Source organism: Takifugu flavidus, chromosome 15, assembly GCF_003711565.1.
Source record: "Takifugu flavidus isolate HTHZ2018 chromosome 15, ASM371156v2, whole genome shotgun sequence".
NCBI lineage: Eukaryota > Metazoa > Chordata > Actinopteri > Tetraodontiformes > Tetraodontidae > Takifugu > Takifugu flavidus.
Window position 1 is genome coordinate 5,272,621 of NC_079534.1, and position 23,602 is coordinate 5,296,222.

Below are 23,602 nucleotides of genomic sequence, written 5' to 3' on the forward strand. Positions count from 1 at the left end.
CAACCACCAAATGTTTTATTTTCAGTCAGTATGAAATGAGTGGAGCCACCTGGCACCATTACGCAACACTGTGACGCTGTTTCCAGCATCCGGCCTCAGCGTCTGAGAGACGCCGGTTCTGGTGTGAATCAGGGAAGCGTGAGGTCTTCTGTACGTCCAACATATTTACATGTATGAATCAGGGAAGGAGCGTGTGGTCTTCTTAATATAATCTTGATTAGAACAGTTGTTATAATTGTTATAGTTAGAAAGTTGCCTTGAAGATCCAGTGATCTCTTTTCAAGATTCAAGATTCAAGATAACTTTATTGATTTCCTCCCATTTGTTTGTCTGTCTGGTTCTTCACATCAGACGTCAGACGTGATAAAGATGTGGTGAAAGAAGTGATGTCACTTCCTGACTAACTGCTGACAGTAAGCTGTCAATGTGAGTCAATAATCAATAAAGGCCAGTATCTGCCATGATCAGGAATGGGCGGGGCCTAGGGGCCATGCTGGGGCGCCTGCGTGCCACTGAAGAGGAAGAAACCCCAACAACAGGAAATGTAAATCCCGCATCTGTGTGGTCACGGCTCGTCGTGCACCTCCGTGCAGCACAGACGCTCTCACGCAATGTGGTTTCTCTGACGTCCGTCTCACACATCCGCCGCTGCCGAGCCAAACGTCTCTTTCGAAGGTGTTATAATCGGCTCACACTCACAGGGGAAGAGAAAGAGTGTGATCAGTCATCCAGCAACGCCGACGTGCTGCTAACCACGCTGTTCGATGGCCCCTAGATGTAATAACAACAGCTATAACTAGAGTTAGAAGACTGAGACTACCCCACAAATAATGACAGCAACTGTTATTATTGTTGTTACTATTGTTGTTATCATTATTGTGAATCGTTGTTGTTGTGTGTATTATTGGTGTCATTGTTGCGTGTTATCATTATTGTTACTGCAGTTATCGTTATTACTGCTGTATTATTGTGTTACTATTGTTGTTGTTATGTTATTGTGAATCATTGTTGTTGTATTGTTGGTGTCATTGTTGCGTTGTTATCATTATTGTTACTGCAGTTATCATTATTACTGCTGTTATTATTGTGTTTATCTTATTGTTACGCAGTTATCGTTATTACTAGTGTTATTATTGTTGTTATTATTATTGTTACTGCAGTTATCGTTATTACTACTGTTATTATTGGGTTATCATTATTGTTACTGCAGTTATCGTTATTACTACTGTTATTATTGTTGTTATCATTATTGTTACTGCAGTTATTGTTATTACTACTGTTATATTGTTGTTATCATTATTGTACTGCAGTTATCGTTATTACTACTGTTATATTGTTGTTATCATTATTGTACTGCAGTTATCGTTATTACTACTGTTTATTTGTTGTTACTATTGTTGTTATCATTATTGTTACTGCAGTTATCGTTATTACTACTGTTATTATTATTGTTACTATTGTTGTTATCATTATTGTTACTGCAGTTATCGTTTACTACTGTTATTATTGTTGTTACTATTGTTGTTATCGTTATTGTGAATCATTGTTGTTGTTGTTGTATTGTTGGTGTCATTGTTGCGTCGTTATCATTATTGTTACTGCAGTTATCGTTATTACTACTGTTATTATTGTTGTTACTATTGTTGTTATCATTATTGTTACTGCAGTTATCGTTATTACTGCTGTTATTATTGTTGTTATCATTATTGTTACTGCAGTTATCGTTATTACTACTGTTATTATTGTTGTTATCATTATTGTTACTGCAGTTATCGTTGTTACTACTGTTATTATTGTTTGTTCCTATTGTTGTTATCATTATTGTTACTGCAGTTATCGTTATTACTACTGTTATTATTGTTGTTATTAGTGTCAAACAGCTGCTGGAGGAGCTGAGCTGCGTCATTGATGACGACAGATCAATAATTGATGAGCTCAGTGAGAGATGGAGGTGTTTTTGTATGTGAGCAGTTGATGGATCTTCCTCCTCTTCCTCCTCCTCTTCCTCCTCCTCCTCTCATGACGCTCCTCCTCCTCCTCTTCCTCCTCCTCTCATGAAACTCCTCTTCCTCTGACGATGCTCCTCCTCCTCTCACAACGCTCCTCTTCCTCCTCTCACGAAACTTGTCTTCCTCCTCCTCCTCTCACGACGCTCCTCTTCCTCCTCCTCCTCTCACGACGCTCCTCTTCCTCCTCCTCCTCTCACAACGCTCCTCTTCCTCCTCTCACGACGCTCCTCTTCCTCCTCCTCCTCTCATGACGCTCCTCTTCCTCCTCCTCCTCTCACGACGCTCCTCTTCCTCCTCCTCTCATGGCGCTCCTCTTCCTCCTCCTCTCACGGTGCTCCTCTTCCTCTCACGACACTCCTCTTCCTCCTCCTCTCACGACGCTCCTCTTCCTCCTCCTCTCACGGCGCTCCTCTTCCTCTCACGGCGCTCCTTTTCCTCCTCCTCTCACGGCGCTCCTTTTCCTCCTCCTCTCACGGTGCTCCTCTTCCTCTCACGGCGCTCCTCTTCCTCCTCCTCTCACGGCGCTCCTTTTCCTCCTCCTCTCACGGCGCTCCTCTTCCTCTCACACGGCGCTCCTCTTCCTCCTCCTCTCACGGTGCTCCTCTTCCTCTCACGGCGCTCCTCTTCCTCCTCCTCTCACGGCACTCCTTTTCCTCCTCCTCTCACGGCGCTCCTTTTCCTCCTCCTCTCACGGCGCTCCTCCTCCTCCTCCTCACGGTGCTCCTTTTCCTCTTCCTCTCACGGCGCTCCTCTTCCTCCTCCTCTCACGGCACTCCTTTTCCTCCTCCTCTCACGGCGCTCCTCCTCCTCTCACGACGCTCCTTCTCCTCTCACGGCGCTCCTTTTCCTCCTCCTCTCACAGCGCTCCTCCTCCTCCCACGACGCTCCTCCTCCTGTGAAACTTCTTCTTTCAACACTCTTCTCTGCCAGACAGACGCGAGCCGACAGAGAAACGTGAGTCTGCTTTCATAACTGCTGTTTCTTCTCTTTTCTTCTGGTTTTACTTCTGCTCTTCAGAAACAAGGTGTTTCTGCTCACCTGCCTCATTTTGGTCGCGTTAACCACCTGTGTTTATAGAGCCAGCTGAAGTGGAGCCCCAGAACCTCCCCAGAGACCATCTCCTCCTCAGCGTTCCTGACCCTCGAGCACCTGCCCTCAGGACTCCATGGACAGCTACATGACCGTGTTCCCCACAGAGGTGACAGAGTCCTCGTGGTCGCTCGCCGGGCTTTGCTCAGATGTGGGAACCCAGCTAAAGTCGTGTCTGTTCTCCTCAGGACTCGTTCCTCGTGAGCTTTTCGCCCACCACCGACGACGACTACGACTACCCCGACCTGCTGTGTACCCAGGAGTCGGTGATGGCCTTCCGGCGCCGCTATCAGCCGCCGCTCTTTTGGCTCATCGCCATGGTGGGTGGAGCGGGGAACCTGGCCGTGATGTGGATCTACCTGAACTTCCAGCAGCGGCTGAAAACCATGACAGATGTTTACCTGCTGAACCTGGCAGTGGCTGACCTGCTCTTCCTCATCACGCTTCCCCTGTGGGCGGCCGAGGCGTTACACGGTTGGACGTTTGGCTCCGGCCTGTGCAAGGTGATCGCGGCGGTCTACAAAGTCAACCTGTTCAGCAGCATGCTTCTGCTCACCTGCATCAGCGTGGACCGCTACGTGGTCATCGTCCGGGCCGTCAAGGCTCAGAACTCGCGGCTGGAGCGCCGCCGCCTCAGCCTGCTGGTCTGTTTGGGGGTGTGGCTGCTGGCCGTGCTGCTGGCCATCCCGGAGCTGGTGTTTGCCACCACGGCAGAGGTGGGGGAGCAGCAGTTCTGCAGGATGGTTTTTCCCCCCCAGCTGGGCAACCTCACCAAGATCCTGACGCTGTCCCTGCAGGTGAGCATGGGCTTCTGCCTGCCTTTCATCATCATGGCCTTCTGCTACACCTTCATTGTCGTCCGGCTGCTCAAGGCCCAAAACTTCCAGAAGCACAAGGCCATGCGCGTCATCCTGGTGGTTGTGCTGGTGTTCGTCGTGTCCCAGCTGCCCTACAACGGCGTGCTGGTGATGGAGGCGGTGCAGGCCTCCAACATGACCATGACGGACTGTGAGGACTGGAAACGGATGAACACGGTGAAGCAGGTCTTGATGAGTCTGGCTTACACGCACGCCTGCCTCAACCCCTTCCTCTACGCTTTTGTTGGCGTGCGCTTTCGCCGGGACATGATGACGCTGCTGCGCGTCCGCCGCCACCAGACGGCCCATAAGATGCAGCCCAGCAAGTTCTGCAGGAGTCCTCTCAGTTCCACCAGAGCCTCCGTGATGTCTGACAGTGAAACCTCGGCAGCCTTGTCGCTGTAGAGGCTCCATTCAGATTCACTTTGTAAAGCAGTTTCAAATCTTTGTGTGTCATATTTTCACAAACAAGTGCTGAGTTTCCAGAACTTGCTCATCTAACTGTGATTTCAGCTGCTGTTGTTTGACTCTGGTCATGTGACCATGTTGTTTTTCTCATCGCACAGTTAGGCTGGACATCAGAATAAAGTCTGCTGCTTGTTTACACTGGATGAACCTCGCTGCTAACGTGCTAACACGTGCTAACACATGCTAATAGATGCGACGACAGGCAAAGCCTCTCCGATTCTCTGGTGTGGTTTCAGATTCTGCTCTGATAAACATTTCATCGTTAAACCACGTAAAACATGTGCGCATGAAAAACAGGAGGAAGTCTGTGATGCACTGTCACACTTGTTACTTCATATCCTTCCTCATCGAAATCCTGTTTTTGTTTTTAAACCTGAAAACACATTCGTGCCTGTAACATAGAAAAAAGCTGCAAACTTGTGATTGAAAGGTGTGAAAAATGGAAATAAAGTCTGCTGATTAAAGAAGGTGAGCTTTTATTGTGGAGGGGGGAGGAGGGAGGGGGGGAGGGGGGGGAGAGGGGGAGGAGGAGGGGGGGAGGGGGGAGGAGAGAGAGGAGGGGGGGGCGAGAGGAAGAGGAGAGGAGGGGAGGGGGGGAGGAGGAGAGGAGGGGGAGGAGAGGAGGGGAGGGGAGAGGAGAGAGGAGAGAGAGGGGGAGGGGTGTCGAGGAGGGGGGAGGAGGGGGAGGGGTGGGGGCTAGGGGGAGGGAGAGGAGGGGGGGAGGGGGGAGGAGAGGAGGGGGGCGAGGAGGAGAGGAGAGGGGAGGGGGGAGAGGGGGGGGGAGAGGAGAGGGGGAGGGGGGAGAGGAGGGGGAGTGGAGGAGGAGAGGGAGGATCGGGGGGAGAGGAGGGAGCAGGGGGGAGGGAGAGGAGGGGGGAGAGGAGGGGAGAGGAGAGGAGGGAGGGGAGGGGAGGAGGGGGGAGGAGAGAGAGAGGAGGGGGAGAGGGGGAGAGGAGGAAGAGGAGAGGAGGGGGAGAGGGGGAGCGAGGAGAGGAGAGGAGAGGAGAGGAGGGGAGAGGAGAGGAGAGCAGAGGAGAGGAGAGGAGAGGAGAGGAGAGGAGAGGAGACTTTTATTGTGAAGTCAGGACATTGAGGGTCGGGGTGATGATGGTTCGTTAGAGGGTGAGGGGGTGGATTCATGCAAACAAAGGTGTGTGTGTGTGTGTGTGTGTGTGTGTGTGTGTGTGTGGTGTGTGTGTGTGTGTTTCAGGACTCTTCCTGACTCCGACCAGCTCAGCAGAAATCTGACTCCATGTTTCCACGAGGACAAAGGCTGGGTCACCAACAAAAGGCAGCCATGTTTCCAGAACTCCGTGCCCCCATAAATCCCGGCGGCGAGGAGCCCGAGCGGTTTGACCCTCTGCACCAATGCCTCTGCCGAGACGCCGCTCGTCCCTGCTGGGACCACCGTCCTCTGAGCGCCCGTCACCACCGTCTGTGGGCGCATCCACTCGGGGGGGACCAGCTCTCGAGGAGTCTACGTGGGTTCTGCCAGGCGTTCGGGGGGCCCTCGTGCCTGGGGACGCGGAGGGGTCCCGTCGGGCTCTGGGCATCAGCAGAGTCTTCCTGCAGGGAATGAGGAGCAGCGCAACGCCGCTGCTCCCACGGCCGGGGAAGGGGGGGCGGGTCACGGGGGCGCCGCCGCCGGGGCCATGAACAGTTGCCTGATGGAGTACAGAGACAAAGTGAGAGCACTGGAGGAACTGAACCGCCAGCTGGAGGAACAGATCCGGCTGAGTCTGGACCGCAAGGCCTCCAGTGCTGGAGCCTGGGGGCCCCTCAGGGGGGAGTGGGAGGATGTCTACAGACAGGTGAGCACGGGGAGCACCTCTGGGATCTGTAGGGAGGCGTTGGAGTCCACCACAGCTGGTCCATGAGCCAGCCCAGGCTGCGCGCGTGTTGGGGGTGGTGGGGGTGGGTGGTGGTGGTGGTGGTGTGGGGTGTGTGGGAGTGGGTGGGTGTGGGTGTGGGGGTGTGTATGGGGTGTGTGTGTGTGGGTGTGTTGGGTGTGGCATGTGTGTGGTATGCGTGTGGGGTGTGGGTGTGTGGTGTGTATGGGTGGGTGGGTGGGTAGCGGGTGTGTGTGAGTGTGTGTGTGTTGTGTGGGTGGTGGTGGTGTGTGTGGGTGTGTGTAGGTGTGTGTGGTGTGTGGTGTAGAGTGTGTGTGGTGTGTGTGTGTGTATGTGTGTGTGTGTGTGTATGCGTGTGTGTGTGTGTGTATGCGTGTGTGTGTGTGTGTGTGTATGTGTGTGTGTGTGTATGTGTGGGGGTGTGTGGGTGTGTGTGTGGTGTGTATGTGTGTGCGTTGTATGTATGCGTGTGTGTGTGTGTGGTGTGTATATGCGTGTGTGTGTTGTGTGTGTGTGTGTGTGTGGTGTGTGTATGACTGCCAACATTCATTTTACTGGCAATGTGAGGACACATTTGGGAAGTGAGGACATTTTGGGTGGTCCTCACAAATTCAAAGGCCTGTTTGAGGGTTCAGACGTGGTTTTTAGGTCGGGGCTCAGGGTCGGGGCTCAGGGTTGGGCTCAGGGTCGGGGGTCACGGGTGGGGGGGTCAGCGGTCGGGGCCCGGATCATCTCTGATTTCCGGTGTTTTCCCAGGTCAGTGAAGCCATCCTGGACAACGCTCGACTGATGCTCCAGACAGAGAACATTCAGGCCAACGCTGAAGACTTCAAGGAGAGGTTGGCCAGCAAACACGTCTCCCCCGTTAACCACTAACCACTGATCCACGCGCACGTTCCTGCTGAAGCTCCGGCCCAGTCAGGCCCCGTCTCAGACCTGCGGTTCTGACTGGGGTCCTTGTGCAGAGACGCCACCTGAGGTGAACTTTTGTTCCGCAGGTACGAGAACGAGCAGCCGTTCAAGAAGGCGGTGCAGGAGGAGATCGGCTCCCTCTACAAGGTGATCGACGACGCAAACCTGACCAAGACGGAGCTGGAGGAGCAGATGGAGGACATGAGGGCAGAGCTGCGGAACCTGGAGCACGAGCACGAGCAGGTCCCACCAGACTCACCGTAGCGTCTCAGGAGTCGCCCGACCCGGGTCAGAAGGTCGTTGCTCCTCCACATCACATCACATGACCTGTCAAACCTTCTGACCTTCCAGGACGTACGAGTCCTCTACAATCAGATGGCCGGGCGAGAAGTGGACGAACCCGACGCTCCAATAGAAACCAGTCTTAACCAGATCCTGGCCTACATCAGGAGCCACTGGGAGAAGGTCACGGAGAAGAACCGAGCAGAGACCGACTGTTACCTGGACCGTAAGGTGAGGCTCTCACCTGCACAGGTGTCCTCACGCCTCAGCTGCTGATTAACGCTGGTTCCTGCAGGAGGCGCCGTGCGTGAGCAGCAGACTGAGTCCTGGGGAGGAACAGCTGGAGGCGCTGAAAGCCGAGTGCAGCGACAACGGCTGCAGAATCCAGAGTCTGCAGGCGGAGATCGAGTCCATCAGAGCGCTGGTGAGAGCGCGGTCCATCACCTGCCCGGCACCTGGCCCGGTGCCGCTCTGCGCCGGGCCCGGCGCCGCTCCGCGCCTGGCCCGGCGCCGCTCCGCACCTGACCCGTGTGCTCCTGCCCCCTGCAGAAACGAGGCCTGGAGAACTCGCTGGGCGACGCCCGGCACTGGCACGACATGGAGCTGCAGAATCTGGGCTCGGTGGTGGCCCGGCTGGAGGCGGAGCTGGCCGACGTGCACGGCGAGATCGACCAGCAGCGGCGGGATTACGACACGCTGCTGAGCAACAAGCTGCGGCTGGAGCAGGAGATCGGCCTGTACCACGGGATCCTGGACGGAGAGGAAAGCCGCGTTCAGCTGGTGGAGCCCCAGTGAGTCTCCAGGGTTCCTCCCAGCAGCCACTGGGAGGAACCAGTCTTTTTAGCTTAAAACCCAAATGTGCCATTTACATGAATTTATTGACCTCGCCGACATTGGCGGTAGGAGGCAAATGTGACTCTTCGGACCTTCACGGCCACCAGGGGACCGTGGGCGTCTGCAGAACCAGGACAGTCGAAGCCTCGTGGGTTGTAAAATGGTGCTGTTGTCTTTCTGATGACCCGTTCAGGTGTCCTGGTCTTCACTCGGAGCTCCAGGGAGCTGCTGAGACCTCTGCTGCTCCAGACGCTGCAGGACCAGGAGGGCCGGGTCAGTGATCGCCGCCAACCTTCTGGCTGGTTCGGACCTGGGCAGGTGTGTAGGTGTGAAGGATGCAGACGTGATGAACAGCAGGCAGTTCCTGAGAACATCTGAAGACCGAGCTGGGCCATCTCCACACGGGCCGTTGTGTTTATCTGCATCCTGTCAGATTTAATAAAGTTTTCAACCTTACAATCACACATCTGCTGCTACATGCTAACGTTAGCGCCATCGGACGTGTTCCACAGGAAGAACAACTTCCTCAGATCATGATGCAGAACCTGAAACCAATAAAAGTCCCCAAAGACAAGTGCTGGCGCCCCCGGTGGACGGATGCATTTTAGCTTCTGCCAAAATCTGAGAAGTTGGAGCCCCCGAAGGCTCAGGGCCCCCGATGGTTCAGGGCCCCCGATGGTTCAGGGCCCCCGATGGTCATGGCCCCCGATGGTTCAGGGCCCCCGATGGTTCAGGGCCCCCGAAGGTTCAGGGCCCCCGATGGTTCATGGCCCCTGTAGGATCAGGGCCCCCGATGGTTCAGAGCCCCCGATGGTTCAGGGCCCCCGATGGTTCATGGCCCCTGTAGGATCAGGGCCCCCGATGGTTCAGGGCCCCCGAAGGCTCAGGGCCCCCGATGTTCAGGGCCCCCGATGGTTCATGGCCCCCGATGGTTCAGGGCCCCCGATGGTTCATGGCCCCTGTAGGATCAGGGCCCCCGATGGTTCAGAGCCCCCGATGGTTCAGGGCCCCCGATGGTTCAGGGCCCCCGATGGTTCATGGCCCCCGATGGTTCAGGGCCCCCGATGGTTCATGGCCCCTGTAGGTCTGAGCTGTGGATCATCATGGTTGAGAAGCACCAGGTGGGTTCAGGCAGGAAACTGTTTAATGATCCACAATCATCATAATTAACATGATCATAACGTACAAGCTGTCTGTCAAACACATTTAACCCGCGAGTGTCTGGAAAGTCTGTTACCACGACAACCACAGGGGACGCGGTAAAACCAAAAAATAAAAGCATTATTTTGAGAATAAATAAAATCAATATTTTGCTGAATTTCTGCAGACGTTCACACTGTAACGAAGCACTTTGAGTTGAACCTGACCCCCCCACAGACCCAGAAGCTTCCAGCCCATCCCATAATAGAGCCCTCCCCTCACTCAGCAGGACCTGCTGGTGTTGAGAAGGTTCGTGCTCAACATCAGCGCTGCGTCAGGACGCTGCGTTGGGACCCCACATTTCTCATTTAGGACCTAATTTCTGACGTTTGGCGTCGTGGTTGTGACGTGGCTCCGTGGCCGCGCGCGTCCTTCCTCCCGTGGTCAGCAGGGGGCGCTGGAAGCTCCTCGCTCACGTCGGAGCAGCCGCTTCAGACCGCCCTCACGGTTGTGCGTCCTGGTGCGGCTCTGTTCCCAAACATGGACGAGACGCCCGCTTTGTTTCCACTCAGTAGTTTGTTTTCTTGTTCAGTCACATCCGTGAGCACAAATGAGTTCACAATGCTAGCAGCTAGCCTTCACAAGCTAACTACAGTTTTCTACCCAGAATTCCACAGGCCTGACATCAGTGTGCAGATGTCTGGCCGACGTACCGATGTAGCTCAGTAACTGCCCGAGGGGGGGTCTGTCTGATAATTCATCCTCACTGTGGGGGGGAGGAGCTTAGACAGGCGGCAGCGGGACGCAGCCGACCCCGACGCCGCCCTCGTGACACACCATGGGAGCCTTGAAGGTCCAGCGGTTGGTGTCGGGGTTGTACATCTCCACCGAGCTGAGGTTGGACTGTCCGTCATAGCCGCCGACGGCGTACAGATGCCCCGAGGTGGAGACCAGCGACACTCTGCTGCGCCGCGTGTTCATGGCCACCAGGAGGCTCCACTGGCCCGACACCGAGCTGAACACCTCCACGCCGCTCAAGAAGCCCGAGCCGTCGTACCCCCCCCTACACGTACATGTGGCTGCCCAGGGCCGCCGCCCCGTGACGACAGCGCTTGTTCATCATGGCCGCCGCCGGGTGCCACCAGGTTGGTGTGATGGTTGTAGAACTCCACCTACAGGCCGGGGCGGGAACAACAGGTGAAACCATGGCAACGCCCCGAACGCTTCCTGGAAACTCACCGTGTTGAAGATCTGTAACCCGTCATGGCCGCCCGACACGAAGACGCGTCCGTCAAACACCGTCACGCCGGCGGCGCTGCGGCTCACGCTCATCTCCGTCGCCACCGTCCACCTGAGGAGAAACGGTCAGACGCGGCCCCCCTCCAGGGGCCGGCGTGGGCTCGGGCCCAGGTGGGACTCACCTGTCTGTTTCCGGGGAATAGCACTCCACCGAGTTGAGGGAGGATTTCCCGTCGTAGCCCCCGCACACGTAGATGTGTCCATCAATCACCACCGTTCCCATGGCGCTGAGGAGGACGCCACACACGTGGTTATTCAGCCCGGCGACACGCACGGGACGATCAGCCATTAGCATGAGGGCTAACCTGCGCTGGCTGTTCATGCTAGACACGCGGGTCCAGCTGTCCGTCTCGGGGTTGTAAACCTCCACGGTGCTGAGCGCGATTGGCCGTCGTACCCTCCAATAGCGTACAGCAGTCCGTTACCACGGCCACGCCCACTCTGCTGCGGGACGTCTTCATGGGTTGACAGCGCTCCCAGAAGTTCCCGACTGGATCGAAAACCTCGACCACATTCAGGGAATCACCTGAAACACAGTTTCATCAGCGGCGCGACCCCCTAGCGTAGCTTCGCCTGTTAGCATCAGCTAGCTGTTAGCATCAGCTAGCTGTTAGCATCAGCTAGCTGAGCGGCAGGAGGCAGCAGACCTGAGCTGTTGAGTCCTCCCACGGCGTAGATCAGTCCCGTGATGGACGTGCAGCACCTCTGCCTGGTCTTGAAGGCCGGCAGGTGAGGACGGCGCTCAGGCATCAGGTGGAAATCTTTGGCTTCATCCACCAGATCCCTGACAGGAAGCAGAAGGGTCAGTGAGAGGCTGTCCAGGGTCGAGGCTGGTCCAGGGTCAGAGGCTGGTCCAGGGTCAGTCAGAGGCTGGTCCAGGGTCATTGAGAGGCTGGTCCAGGGTCAGAGGCTGGTCCAGGGTCAGTCAGAGGCTGGTCCAGGGTCAGTGAGAGGCTGGTCCAGGGTCAGAGGCTGGTCCAGGGTCAGTCAGAGGCTGGTCCAGGGTCAGAGGCTGGTCCAGGGTCAGTGAGAGGCTGGTCCAGGGTCAGAGGCTGGTCCAGGGTCAGTGAGAGGCTGGACCAGGGTTCAGAGGCTGGACCAGGGTCAGAGGCTGGTCCAGGGTCAGAGGCTGGACCAGGGTCAGAGGCTGGTCCAGGTCAGTCAGAGGCTGGTCCAGGGTCAGTCAGAGGCTGGTCCAGGGTCAGAGGCTGGTCCAGGGTCAGTCAGAGGCTGGTCCAGGGTCAGAGGCTGGTCCAGGGTCAGAGGCTGGTCCAGGGTCAGTGAGAGGCTGGTCCAAGGTCAGAGGCTGGTCCAGGTCAGTGAGAGGCTGGTCCAGGGTCAGTGAGAGGCTGGTCCAGGGTCAGGAGGCTGGACCAGGTCAGTCAGAGCTGGTCCAGGGTCAGTGAGAGGCTGGTCCAGGGTCCGTGAGAGGCTGGCCAGGGTCAGAGGCTGGACCAGGTCAGAGGTGGTCCAGGGTCAGTGAGAGGCTGGTCCAGGGTCCCTCAGTGAGAGGCTGGACCCGGGGCAGAGGCTGGTCCAGGGTCAGAGGCTGGACCAGGGTCAGAGGCTGACCAGGGTCAGAGGCTGGTCCAGGGTCAGTCAGAGGCTGGTCCAGGGTCAGAGGCTGGTCCAGGGTCAGTCAGAGGCTGGTCCAGGGTCAGGGCTGGTCCAGGGTCAGTCAGAGGCTGGTCAGGGTCAGTCAGAGGCTGGTCCAGGGTCAGAGGCTGGTCCAGGGTCAGAGGCTGGACCAGGGTCAGTCAGAGGCTGGTCCAGGTCAGTCAGAGGCTGGTCCAGGGTCAGAGGCTGGTCCAGGTCAGTCAGAGGCTGGTCCAGGGTCAGAGGCTGGTCCAGGGTCAGTCAGAGGCTGGTCCAGGTCAGTGGCTGGTCCAGGGTCAGTCAGAGGCTGGTCCAGGGTCAGTCAGAGGCTGGTCCAGGGTCAGAGGCTGGTCCAGGGTCAGAGGCTGGACCAGGACAGTGAGAGGCTGGTCCAGGGTCAGAGGCTGGTCCAGGGTCAGAGGCTGGTCCAGGGTCAGTGAGAGGCTGGTCCAGGGTCAGAGGCTGGTCCAGGTTCAGTCAGAGGCTGGACCAGGGTCAGAGGCTGGTCCAGGGTCAGGCTGGTCCAGGGTCAGTGAGAGGCTGGTCCAGGGTCAGAGGCTGGTCCAGGGTCAGTCAGAGGCTGGACCAGGGTCAGAGGCTGGTCCAGAGTCAGAGGCTGGTCCAGGGTCAGAGGCTGGTCCAGGGTCAGTCAGAGGCTGGTCCAGGGTCAGAGGCTGGTCCAGGGTCAGAGGCTGGTCCAGGGTCAGTGAGAGGCTGGACCAGGGTCAGAGGCTGGTCCAGGGTCAGAGGCTGGTCCAGGGTCAGAGGCTGGACAGGGTCAGAGGCTGGTCCAGGTCAGAGGCTGTCCAGGGTCAGTCAGAGGCTGGTCCAGGGTCAGTCAGAGGCTGGTCCAGGGTCAGAGGCTGGTCCAGGTCAGAGGCTGGACCAGGGTCAGAGGCTGGTCCAGGGTCAGAGGCTGGTCCAGGGTCAGAGGCTGGTCCAGGGTCAGAGGCTGGACCAGGTCAGAGGCTGGTCCAGGTCAGAGGCTGGTCCAGGTCAGTGAGAGGCTGGTCCAGGGTCAGTGAGAGGCTGGTCCAGGGTCAGAGGCTGGACCAGGGTCAGAGGCTGGTCCAGGGTCAGAGGCTGGTCCAGGGTCAGTCAGAGGCTGGTCCAGGGTCAGAGGCTGGTCCAGGGTCAGAGGCTGGACCAGGGTCAGAGGCTGGTCCAGGGTCAGAGGCTGGTCCAGGGTCAGTGAGAGGCTGGTCCAGGGTCAGTGAGAGGCTGGTCCAGGGTCAGAGGCTGGACCAGGGTCAGAGGCTGGTCCAGGGTCAGAGGCTGGTCCAGGGTCAGAGGCTGGTCCAGGGTCAGAGGCTGGTCTCACCGGCACTTATGGCAGCAGCGCACGAGCTCGTCCTGCTGCACGCGGTCCGTCAGGAACTGAGGTCGGCACAGAGGCAGCCGGACCTTGGACAGCAGGTCCGGCAGCAGGGGTTCCCTTTGGTGCCGGTCGTGATAAACCCAGGCCAGACCGCCTCCAACACCTGCACAGGTGCAGCACACCGGTCAGCCCCGCGCAGCCTCCGCCGGCCCCGCGGACCACTCACCTGTTCTTCCGCTTTTACGTTGAGCTCGTCACAGCCCACCAGCTCCAGAACCTCCTCGGTCCGCAGACCCAGGAACTCCTCCGACACCGACACCTCCACGAAGTGCTGATGCAGGAAGTTGTTGGCGGAGTCGTACAGAGTGGTGCACATCATGGTCTCGGCGAACTGCCGCACTCCCAGGCAGTTCTTGGGGTGTAACCTGAAACCAGAGGGCAGGTGAGGGCAGGTGAGGGGATCCACTGGGCCACTGTGGGGGCCACCACACGTCCTGACCCCGGGGTCAGGGAGCGCGGTGGCCCCCCGGGGGTCAGGACTTGTGGTGCCCCCCCCCGGGGGTCAGGGCGCGCGGTGGCCCCCCGGGGTCAGGACGCGTGGTGTCCCCCGGGGGACAGGACGCGTGGTGGCCCCCCCGGGGGTCAGGACGTGTGGTGCCCCCCGGGGTCAGGGCGTGTGGTGCCCCCCCGGGGGTCAGGACGCGTGGTGCCCCCCGGGGGTCAGGGCGTGTGGTGCCCCCCCGGGGGTCAGGACTGTGGTGCCCCCCGGGGGTCAGGACGTGTGGTGGCCCCCCGGGGGTCAGGACGCGCGGTGTCCCCCCGGGGGTCAGGGGCGCGGTGCCCCCCGGGGGTCAGGGCGCATCCTGTCCCCCGGGGGTCAGGACGTGTGGTGCCCCCCGGGGGACAGGACGTGTGGTGGCCCCCCGGGGGGGACAGGACGCGCGGTGACCCCCCCGGGGGTCAGGACGTGTGGTGCCCCCCGGGGGACAGGACGTGTGGTGGCCCCCCGGGGGGGACAGGACGCGCGGTGACCCCCCCGGGGGTCAGGACGTGTGGTGGCCCCCCGGGGGACAGGACGTGTGGTGGCCCCCCGGGGGGGACAGGACGCGCGGTGACCCCCCCGGGGGACAGGACGTGTGGTGCCCCCCCCGGGGGTCAGGACGTGTGGTGCCCCCACCTCTCCTGCAGGAAGGAGCAACAGGCATCTTTGACGTTCTGCAGCTGCAGGAAGCTGGAGCCCATCAGGAGCGACTGGACGTTCTGCTGGTCGATGGCCACGTGGCCACTGTAGGCGAAGTTGATCAGGGCCTCCAGAGCGCTGCAGGAGAGGGAGGGTTAGACTGGGCCCTGTGGTGGGCGGGTCCCCCCCAGGCGGGTCCCCCCCAGGCGGGTCCCCCCCAGGCGGGTCCCCCCCCCGGTCTTACCTGGGGTCCATGCCCTGCATCAGGATCTCGTCCTGTTTACACTCCACCATGTCGTTGGTGAACATGGCGTGGAAGTACGGGATGGAGGCGGCCAACACGATGCGGTGAGCGCTGAACTTGTGATCGCCCACCTGCGGAAGAAGAGCCGCTGTTACCGTGGCAACTGTTCCTGCACGGCAACCGCCGTCTCAGCCTGCACGAGCACACGTCATCCATCAGAAACAGCTCGCACAAGGTTGCAGGTTCCGGGGTCAGCAAAGGTCAAAGGACAAACCACAGAGGAACCAGGGGGCAGCTGGGGGGGCAAAGGTCAGCTCAGCTCAGAAACATCCAGCTGAGAGGGCTGCCAGTTACCCCTGAGCAAGGCACCGTGGCTGCTGCTGGGCCTGAGCTGTGTGGTCCCGTACAGGACGGGTGGGTCCCGGACCAGGGTCGGTCCCGGACCAGGGTGGGTCCCGGACCAGGGTCCACAGCCCCCACCACAGCTTTAAACGGTTACACCTCTCAATCTGCTCATTCCTGCTCGCCAATCACCATGACAACGTGATAGCCAACCAGCTCTCCTAAGCTTCCGGTCACAGGTTCAACCAGCCGAACCGAACCTAAAACGTTAACAGGCAGTGACGTCACTTCTCGTCAATAAACGACCGAACCCATCAGCTGTTGACTTTCTGAGCTCGTAGTCCAGCTAGCTTAGCAACTAGCTAGCGGCTAACTCCAGCCGTCGGCGGGATTACCTTGAGCGTGACGTCACAAAGCTTCCCCTGACGCCGGATCTCCTCCATGACGACATAACCTCGTGCCGGCAGGTCGTGAACTGAAAAATGAACCAAATCCTCGAGTTCTTCGCAGAGAACGTCTCCCATCGTCAACAGGAACTGAGGGACGGTGCGAATTGAGCCTTGCGAGCTGCCGTAGACGCACAGGAAACCTACCGACGCCTTCCGGTTTGGCCCTTCAGAATAAAACCCGCATTCACCGTGTAGAAAATATGAGACTTGCCAACTATTTCACTCATGAACTGCTTATTTAAAAATATTTGTGTGGCCCTAATTGTGTATTTTTCCACCTGTCAAGGGTCAGACAGAATTATTGTAATATTTGACACACATGATATTAGTACAGAATCCAGACAGATGTGGGTTTATGGAGGCTACATCTTTCTGAATGTGTGTGTGTGTGTGACCAGTCCAGGATGCTGCTTCAGAAACTCCAGAACCTGAGAGAAAGCAGCCGTTGGCAGACAAGTGAGATTCCCCTGAAACCAGCTCAGATCAGCAGCAGCAGGACCAGAACCTCCTCTGGGCTGCAGAAACCCTCTCACACACACACACACGCACGCACACACACCAGGTTTATAGCTGCAGAGTCACCGTTTGTCTTTCTTCTTGTAATAACTGAAAATAAAAATTAGAATATAAAAGTACAAAGATGTTTGTTTTATTGGGGAATATTTGTTCCAACTGGAACCAGAACCAACCTCTGGAGGTCGACAGAGCAGCTGAGGTCCAATATGAAACTGTCAGATTTTAATCTCATATTCAGTGAAAACAGGTCAGGTTCTTCCTGCAACTGTAAAACTGTGACGGAAACACAAGAATTTCCACTGTAACACTTTCGCTGGGGTGTGAATGCTAGCTGCTAACGTTAGCATCACGGAACCCTCTTGGGCGGGCGTTCTGAGGCGGTGTTGATGATTCCGACCGTTGACAGACGTGGGACCGCAACATCTTACAAAATACGTACAAAATCTGACGGACGAAGGAGGTGGAGGAGAAGACGGCAGCGGTCCACGGAGGAGGAAAACAAAGGAGAGCGATTTAAAAAGCGACGCTGGGAAGAGGCCCCCTCTCCTCCCCGAGAGTCCGTCAGCGAGCGCTCTACGCCGAGAGGTCGCTGGTCTCAAAGCGTTCCTGGTCGTAGACCTCGGCGGCCACCTTACGTCCTCCGAACCAGCGGTGGTTGAGCGCCTGGATGGCCCGGTTCATCTCCGCCACCTCAGAAAACTCCACAAAGATCTTGACGATGACCTCCGCATCGTCCTCCTCCCCCTGGCGCTCCTGGTAGATGATGACACGCTTCACCTGACCAAACTTCCCACACTCTTCCGTCACCTCGCCTTCCAAGTCGTCGTCAATGTCGTCTGGACCCACCATGTTCCTCAGCACCATCACGGTGGACTGCAGCAGAGAGGGAAATCACTCAACTCTGCCAACGCGCGCGGCGTGAACGAAGGCCACGCCTACAGAGAAGGCACGGAGGACCCGGAGGTCAGGGTCACCCTGGTGAGCCCTGACCTCCGGGTCCGGCCGGGCCTTACCTCCTGCTTGCGGAGCAGCTTCCTCATCACCATGTGCCGGGCGCTGCTCCCACTGATGCTCAGGTGCTCCTGCTCGCTGAGCGGCTCCATGACGCCGTCCTGTTGACGCTCCTCCTCCTTCCGCTGTGACTCACCTGCTGCTGGGGGTGTGGCCAGGACCGGGTTCACCAATCCCACCTGAGGAAGGCCCGTTCGAGCTGGGGTCACACCTGAGACGGTCAGTAAAGGACACACCTGCACACCTGAGAACGAACCTCAAACTAACCCACAACCTGCATCCAATCAGCGAGAATTAACTGGAGCACAACCAGGAAGTCAATTCTTCCGTGTTTAGGGCGGCTGGAGCGCCCCCTGCTGGCCACCGCGCCAATGTCATCATATATTGTGATTAGAATCTGAGCCCAGAGAGTTTCTGAGCGCTCCAGTGTTCCTACCTGTGATGACCCCAGGAGCCTGAGCAGCCATGACGGCCTGAGGAAGTCCTGCCAGCTGCTGGGACAGGAGCGCCGGCCCAGCCAGAGCTCCGAGCACCGAGGAGCCCACCACCTCCTGCAGGCAGCACAAACAGCGTTCATCCATCACGCAGGTCCTCAGGGTTCTGGTGCAGCCATGAAACCAGAGGAACCAGTCTGAACCCGTCTGAGACAGAAACCCTGAGGACCTCTATGTGCTGGGTCCGGATCTCCTCGTGGCTCTGGAGGATCATCTCGCTGGCCTCCAGCATGTGGGCGAAATCTTGGAGTGACCTTTGACCTTCATCTGTCCTTGACCTCTCATATTAAAGGGAGCTCTGGCTGGGTGCAGCCCATCTGGAGAAGCACCAGATCCTCCCAGTAGAGCGCTCCAGTCTGAGCTGCTTTACTGTTGCTTCCAGAACCTCTGACAGTAGAATGGGCCCAGCCTGTAGCTACGTGGCCCCTGCGGTGGAACCAGCTCCCTGTCCAGGGACGGGAGGCTGGTTCCTCTACCTGTCCGACCCATTTACACCAAAACACCTGAAGATGGAGCGACGTGGTCCGAAGGGCCACAGCTGTGCCAGCACCCCTCGCCTGGGCTGAAGGCTGCTGGGGGTCGCACCAGAACCAGCGAATCACAGGTGACCCACTGTGGGGATCTTCTTGATCTTCCCCAGTTGAATCTGCTCTGAACACGTTTGTTCACCTCAACGGGACTCAGATAAAAGCTCTCAGTGGATTTTGCTTGTTTCAATTTCACAAAATGTCAGAATTTCCTGGTTCAAGTTTAATATCGTTTCCTCAGTTCGTGCCATCAGCATTCTCGCCGCCGCGTCGCTACAGCCCCCTACTGGCCGCACACGGCACTGCAGCGGCACCGGGACGGGTCTTCCTATCAATTCTGAATTTTGTGTTGACCTGAGATGCAGATGAAACCCTTCTGTGAGGAAGATTAATGCCGTTAGCTCTGTAGCTAGAGCCATTATGCTAGCTAACACTCCTGGCTACAACAGGCGCAGCTAACCTTTAGCATCATCTTAGCTACACTGCGATAGGCTGAGGTTGCTGGGGTATGATCAGCTGACAGGGCTCCGTCTTTTGATTGGCTCATGGTTGCTCGTCTATCTCTCTGACCCCAATGTTGTGCACTGACCTTTGACCCCTCTGCTTGGCTCAGCTTTGGGGTCGGGGGATCTTTACTGTCAGCGACGCTGCATAAATGAAGCTGAACTGAACTGCTGTCGTCAGAAATGACGGCTGCCCTCGGGGGGGGGGGGGGGGACAAACCAACCCCAACCGGTTCTCCTCTTCTGGAGGCGGAGCTTCGTGGCTTACCTGAGCTGTGATCTTGGCACTGGCAGCAGCAGCAGCCACAGCAGCAGCGGCAGGAAGCCCCCCAGGAGCGGCGGGTGTGAGGAGGGGCACCGGTGGCGTCACAGCCTTGCCTACCCGCAGGTACTGACCCCCCAGGTCAAAGAGGTTCATGGAGGCCACGGCGTCCTGAGCAGACTGGGCCTTATCATATTCTACAGAGAAAATGATCACATGACCACAAGTTTCTGCACCTCCACCTCTCATTTAAGTTCTTCAGGATTCTTGGAGACGATGTGTGGGGAGGCCGGACGTCCTCCTCCCGGGGAGGCCGGACGTCCTCCTCCCGGGGGGGCCCGACGTCCTCCTCCCGGGGAGGCCCGACGTCCTCCGCCCGGGGGGGCCCGACGTCCTCCGCCCGGGGAGGCCCGACATCCTCCGCCCAGGGGGGCCGGACGTCCTCCTCCGGGGGGGAGGCCCGACGTCCTCCGCCGGGGAGGAGGCCCGACGTCCTCCGCCGGGGAGGAGGCCCGACGTCCTCCGCCCAGGGGGGCCGGACGTCCTCCTCCGGGGGGGAGGCCCGACGTCCTCCGCCAGGGGAGGAGGCCCGACGTCCTCCGCCCGGGGAGGAGGCCCGACTTCCTCCGCCCGGGGAGGAGGCCCGACGTCCTCCGCCCAGGGGGGCCGGACGTCCTCCTCCCGGGGGGGAGGCCCGACGTCCTCCCCCGGGGGGGAGGCCCGACGTCCTCCGCCGGGGGGGCCGGACGTCCTCCTCCGGGGGGGAGGCCCGACGTCCTCCGCCGGGGAGGAGGCCCGACGTCCTCCGCCCAGGGAGGCCCGACGTCCTCCGCCAGGGGGGCCGGACGTCCTCCTCCCGGGGGGGAGGCCCGACGTCCTCCGCCTGGACACGTTTGAGACTTAAAAAGTTTAGTCCAGGAGCCTCAGACATGTTAACAGGCCACTTTCTGCGTGGTTGATAAAGTGGCCACGCCCACCCTCCTCGCCGCCGAAGGCTCCTCCTCCCACTACCGGACCCGTCGCTTTGACTACTGTCGGAAGACCTTCATGGTAAATGCAGAATCAAGGACTTCACGTGAGGACACAGAATCTGGGTGGCGGTACGTCCACCTGGACTCACCGATGAACCCGTAACCTTTGTGCCGCCCAGTTGTCGGCTCTCGCGCCAAAAGACACGACTTGATCCTTCCGAACGCCTCAAACACGCTCTTGATGTCGTCATCGGACAGGTCGGGGTGGACCGACGCCACGTAGATCCTGTTGAAGGCACGAGCTTCCTCCGCCAGCTGGTCGATGATGGGCTGCGCTTGGCCGATGTTGCTGGGCCTCCCCACCTGCAGGGGGAGCCGAGGGCAATCAGGCGCCGCCGGGCCGGGCCGGCTCGCCGCCGCCGGGGCCGGGGCCGGGGCCGGGGCGGGTCTCACTCACCTTTATGTTCCGGCCTCCGAGGACAACAGAGTTCATCTGCTCCAGCGCCAGCTGGGCCGCCTCGGGCATCTCGTACTCCACGAAGGCAAAACCCTGAACAAAGGCACAGAGAAAGGAATGAAGCTGATGTGGCGAGAAAACGGCGCCGCTCGGACTCCCGACCTTGTGCTTCATGGTGACAGAATCAAAGGACATGTCAATGCTTTTGATGGGTCCGAAGGGGGCGAAGGCCTGTCGGATGGTGTCCTCCCCCAGCTCATAATAGATGGAGCCCACGTAGACGCGACACATGATGGCGAGGGCTCTCTGGCGCTGAGCGGCCACCTGAGCAGCAGCACACAGGAAGTGAAGCGGCCGTGGTCACAGCCACACATCTGCCAACGTTTACTCACTGACTGCAGCGGGGACAGGGCGTCGCCAAAGCCCATGGTCAGGGACGCCATCTGGAAGAGACCGGGCCGGGGGAGGGCAGGTCAGTCGTGTGTGTGAGAGCGTGTGAGCGTGTGAGAGCGTGTGAGCGTGTGTGTGTGTGTGTGTGAGAGCGTGAGTGTGTGTGAGAGCGTGAGTGAGAACGTGAGTGTGTGTGTGAATGTGTGCGTGTGAATGTGTGTGTGAGCGTGTGGTGTGTGTGTGTGTGAGAGAGTGTGTGTGAGAGCGCGTGTGTGTGTGAGTGAGAGCGTGTGTGAGTGTGAGAGCGTGTGAGTGTGTGTGTGAGAGAGTGAGTGTGTGTGTGTGAGAGCGCGTGTGTGTGAGAGTGTGTGTGAGAGAGTGAGTGTGTGTGTGAGAGAGTGTGTGTGAGAGCGTGTGTGAGAGCGCGTGTGTGTGTGAGAGCGCGTGTGTGTGAGAGCGCGTGTGTGTGAGAGCGTGTGTGTGTGAGAGCGTGTGTGTGAGAGCGCGTGTGTGAGAGCGTGTGTGTGAGAGCGTGAGTGTGTGTGTGTGTGAGAGCGTGTGTGTGAGAGAGTGAGTGTGTGTGAGCGTGTGTGAGAGCGTGGTGTGTGAGAGTGTGTGTGAGAGCGTGTGTGTGTGAGCGTGAGTGTGAGACCGTGTGTGTGAGAGCGTGTGTGAGAGCGTGTGTGTGTGAGAGCGTGAGTGTGTGTGAGCGTGTGTGTGAGAGTGTGTGTTAGAGCGCGTGTGTGAGAGCGTGAGTGTGTGTGAGCGTGAGTGTGTGAGAGCGTGTGTGTGTGTGTGAGAGCGCGTGTGTGAGAGCGTGTGTGAGAGCGTGTGTGTGTGAGCGTGAGTGTGTGTGAGCGTGAGCGTGTGTGTGAGAGTGTGTGTTAGAGCGCGTGTGTGAGAGCGTGTGTGTGAGAGCGTGAGTGTGAGAGTGTGTGTTAGAGCGCGTGTGTGAGAGCGTGAGTGTGTGTGTGAGAGCGTGAGTGTTGTGTGAGAGCGTGAGTGAGTGTGTGTGTGTGTGTGAGCGTGAGTGTGTGTGTGTGAGCGTGAGGTGTGTGTGTGAGAGCATGTGTGAGTGTGAGAGCATGTGTGTGTGAGTGAGCGTGTGTGTGAGAGAGTGAGTGTGTGTGAGAGCGTGAGCGTGTGTGTGTGAGCGTGAGTGTGTGTGTGAGAGCATGTGTGAGTGTGAGAGCATGTGTGAGTGTGTGTGTGTGTGAGCGTGAGCGTGTGTGTGAGCGTGTGTGTGTGACCTGCAGGCTGGCGAACTGCTGCTGCTGCGTCAGCGTCTGCTTCACCAGGACGCTCCTGATGCTCTGCTCCATGGCGTACTTCTTAGCCTACAGACAGGAAACAGAACCGCAGCTCGTGACACCAGGAAATGGACCCCACTCCTGGAGAAACGGGTCACATGACCACTGAGGTGGCGGTGGTCAACGGACGGAGCTACCGTATTAAACCAGGGCCTGTGGGATCGAACCATCGACCCCAGGATGGCCACGCCCCCCCAGGATGGCCACGCCCCCCGTTACCTTCTGCAGCGCCTCCTGCTGGTTGGGGGTCAGTGGGGGCAAACCCAGCTTGGTGGTGGTGCTCTGTCCGTTCTCCATGATGAGAGCAGGGCCTCCCTGTCAGAACCACCCACAGATCAACAGCTTTGGTAACTACACGTGCAGAAATCCCACCTTCTAACTGACGTGTGACCAACCGACCAGCTGCTCAGACATAACCACGTTAGTTAACCCATGTTAGTTCTAACGGCTGTGCGGGGAGAACAAAGCGCTTCTCCATCCCAGGTTACAGCCAGGCTCCACCTGTCTGCATCATGGTCCAAACCCCCTCTGCAGAACTTTGAAGGCGCGGTTCTGGTGGACTAAGATGCTGCAACACTGGTTGTGTGTGTCAGCGCGCCTCGCTCTGCAGTTAACGGCACTTTTTACAGTTTTCCCATCTTGCTGTTGAACATTTGCGGCCACTTCTGAACATCACAACTCGGAACATTGGCTAGCATCGCTGCAGCCGTGAGAACCGCCTCGAACCTCTCGGTTCGGACCTAGCTTAGCTCCTCTAGCTATCCGCATCTGCTAAATACTCATTTTTAGACGGCTAATCCTCGACTCCACCAATTAAGACCGTTTGCCAGTAATTTCGGGTGAATAATTCAGAAAATAAACAGCAGCTCCCGCCGGGTCCCCTCGTTAGCATTAGCATAGCATAAGTTGAGCGAATGACAGAAGCGTAGGAGGAGGAGGGCTCCCACCGCGGACACGGCCACCGCCATACAGCTCAGCTCCGGCCGCAGCACCTCCCGAGTCTCGGCGTGCCAACAAAAACTCTCCGGTCGGTTTGAGTTTGTGTCTGTGCCGCTCGGACACAGGACAGCGACACTTCCGCTGCGTCACATCCGCTGGGGCAGGACTTCACAATAAGAGTCAATTACCCAAATCAAGAAGGTCAAAGATGAAGGCAAATATGAGACCAGACGAGCTTGAACACCAATGTCGATGCTGCACCCGTGCTGACCTGGGCCGGACCCTTGAAGGGACCGTCTGCAGAGTCCTGGTGGGTTCCTTTTGGTCGACCCCGAGATCCTGCCCGCCTTCAG

At 58.2% G+C, this 23,602-nt stretch overlaps 4 protein-coding genes across 7 annotated transcripts; 2 read left to right on the top strand and 2 right to left on the bottom strand.

The window, feature by feature from the left end:
• Positions 1-2,944: 2,944 nt before the first annotated feature.
• On the top strand, positions 2,945-4,890 carry ccr9a (chemokine (C-C motif) receptor 9a). Its single transcript, XM_057057311.1, has 3 exons — positions 2,945-2,963; positions 3,087-3,207; positions 3,287-4,890. Exons 2-3 carry the CDS (start codon positions 3,175-3,177, stop codon positions 4,358-4,360), a joined length of 1,107 nt encoding a protein of 368 aa, XP_056913291.1. The 5' UTR covers positions 2,945-2,963; positions 3,087-3,174; the 3' UTR covers positions 4,361-4,890.
• An 805-nt stretch (positions 4,891-5,695) lies between these two features.
• On the top strand, positions 5,696-8,765 carry bfsp2 (beaded filament structural protein 2, phakinin). The gene is given in 10 exon segments (XM_057057293.1): positions 5,696-5,846; positions 5,849-5,946; positions 5,948-6,029; positions 6,032-6,234; positions 7,030-7,112; positions 7,272-7,428; positions 7,537-7,698; positions 7,763-7,891; positions 8,017-8,258; positions 8,495-8,765. Coding segments are annotated over 10 exon segments (1,299 nt in total). The 5' UTR covers positions 5,696-5,791; the 3' UTR covers positions 8,583-8,765.
• Positions 8,766-9,427: 662 nt separating this feature from the next.
• Positions 9,428-16,014, bottom strand: klhl18 (kelch-like family member 18). The gene is given in 14 exon segments (XM_057057355.1): positions 9,428-10,506; positions 10,508-10,588; positions 10,590-10,613; positions 10,681-10,792; positions 10,863-10,967; positions 11,046-11,118; positions 11,121-11,165; positions 11,168-11,266; positions 11,388-11,524; positions 13,658-13,808; positions 13,874-14,079; positions 14,832-14,972; positions 15,079-15,209; positions 15,816-16,014. Coding segments are annotated over 14 exon segments (1,716 nt in total). The 5' UTR covers positions 15,945-16,014; the 3' UTR covers positions 9,428-10,224.
• Positions 16,015-16,496: 482 nt separating this feature from the next.
• Positions 16,497-23,425, bottom strand: puf60a (poly-U binding splicing factor a). Of its 4 annotated transcripts, none has more exons than XM_057057268.1 (11): positions 23,258-23,424; positions 22,530-22,625; positions 22,251-22,337; positions 21,003-21,053; positions 20,773-20,934; positions 20,611-20,703; positions 20,303-20,516; positions 19,189-19,379; positions 17,833-17,947; positions 17,399-17,640; positions 16,497-17,258 (listed from the first exon to the last, which is right to left on the bottom strand). In XM_057057268.1, exons 1-11 carry the CDS (start codon positions 23,276-23,278, stop codon positions 16,959-16,961), a joined length of 1,572 nt encoding a protein of 523 aa, XP_056913248.1. In that variant the 5' UTR covers positions 23,279-23,424; the 3' UTR covers positions 16,497-16,958. The 4 variants fall into 4 exon arrangements, with proteins under 4 accessions (XP_056913248.1, XP_056913250.1, XP_056913249.1 ...); XM_057057270.1 differs by having other exon boundaries at positions 17,399-17,607; positions 23,258-23,418; XM_057057269.1 differs by having other exon boundaries at positions 22,710-23,418.
• Between the last annotated feature and the right edge of the window lie 177 nt (positions 23,426-23,602).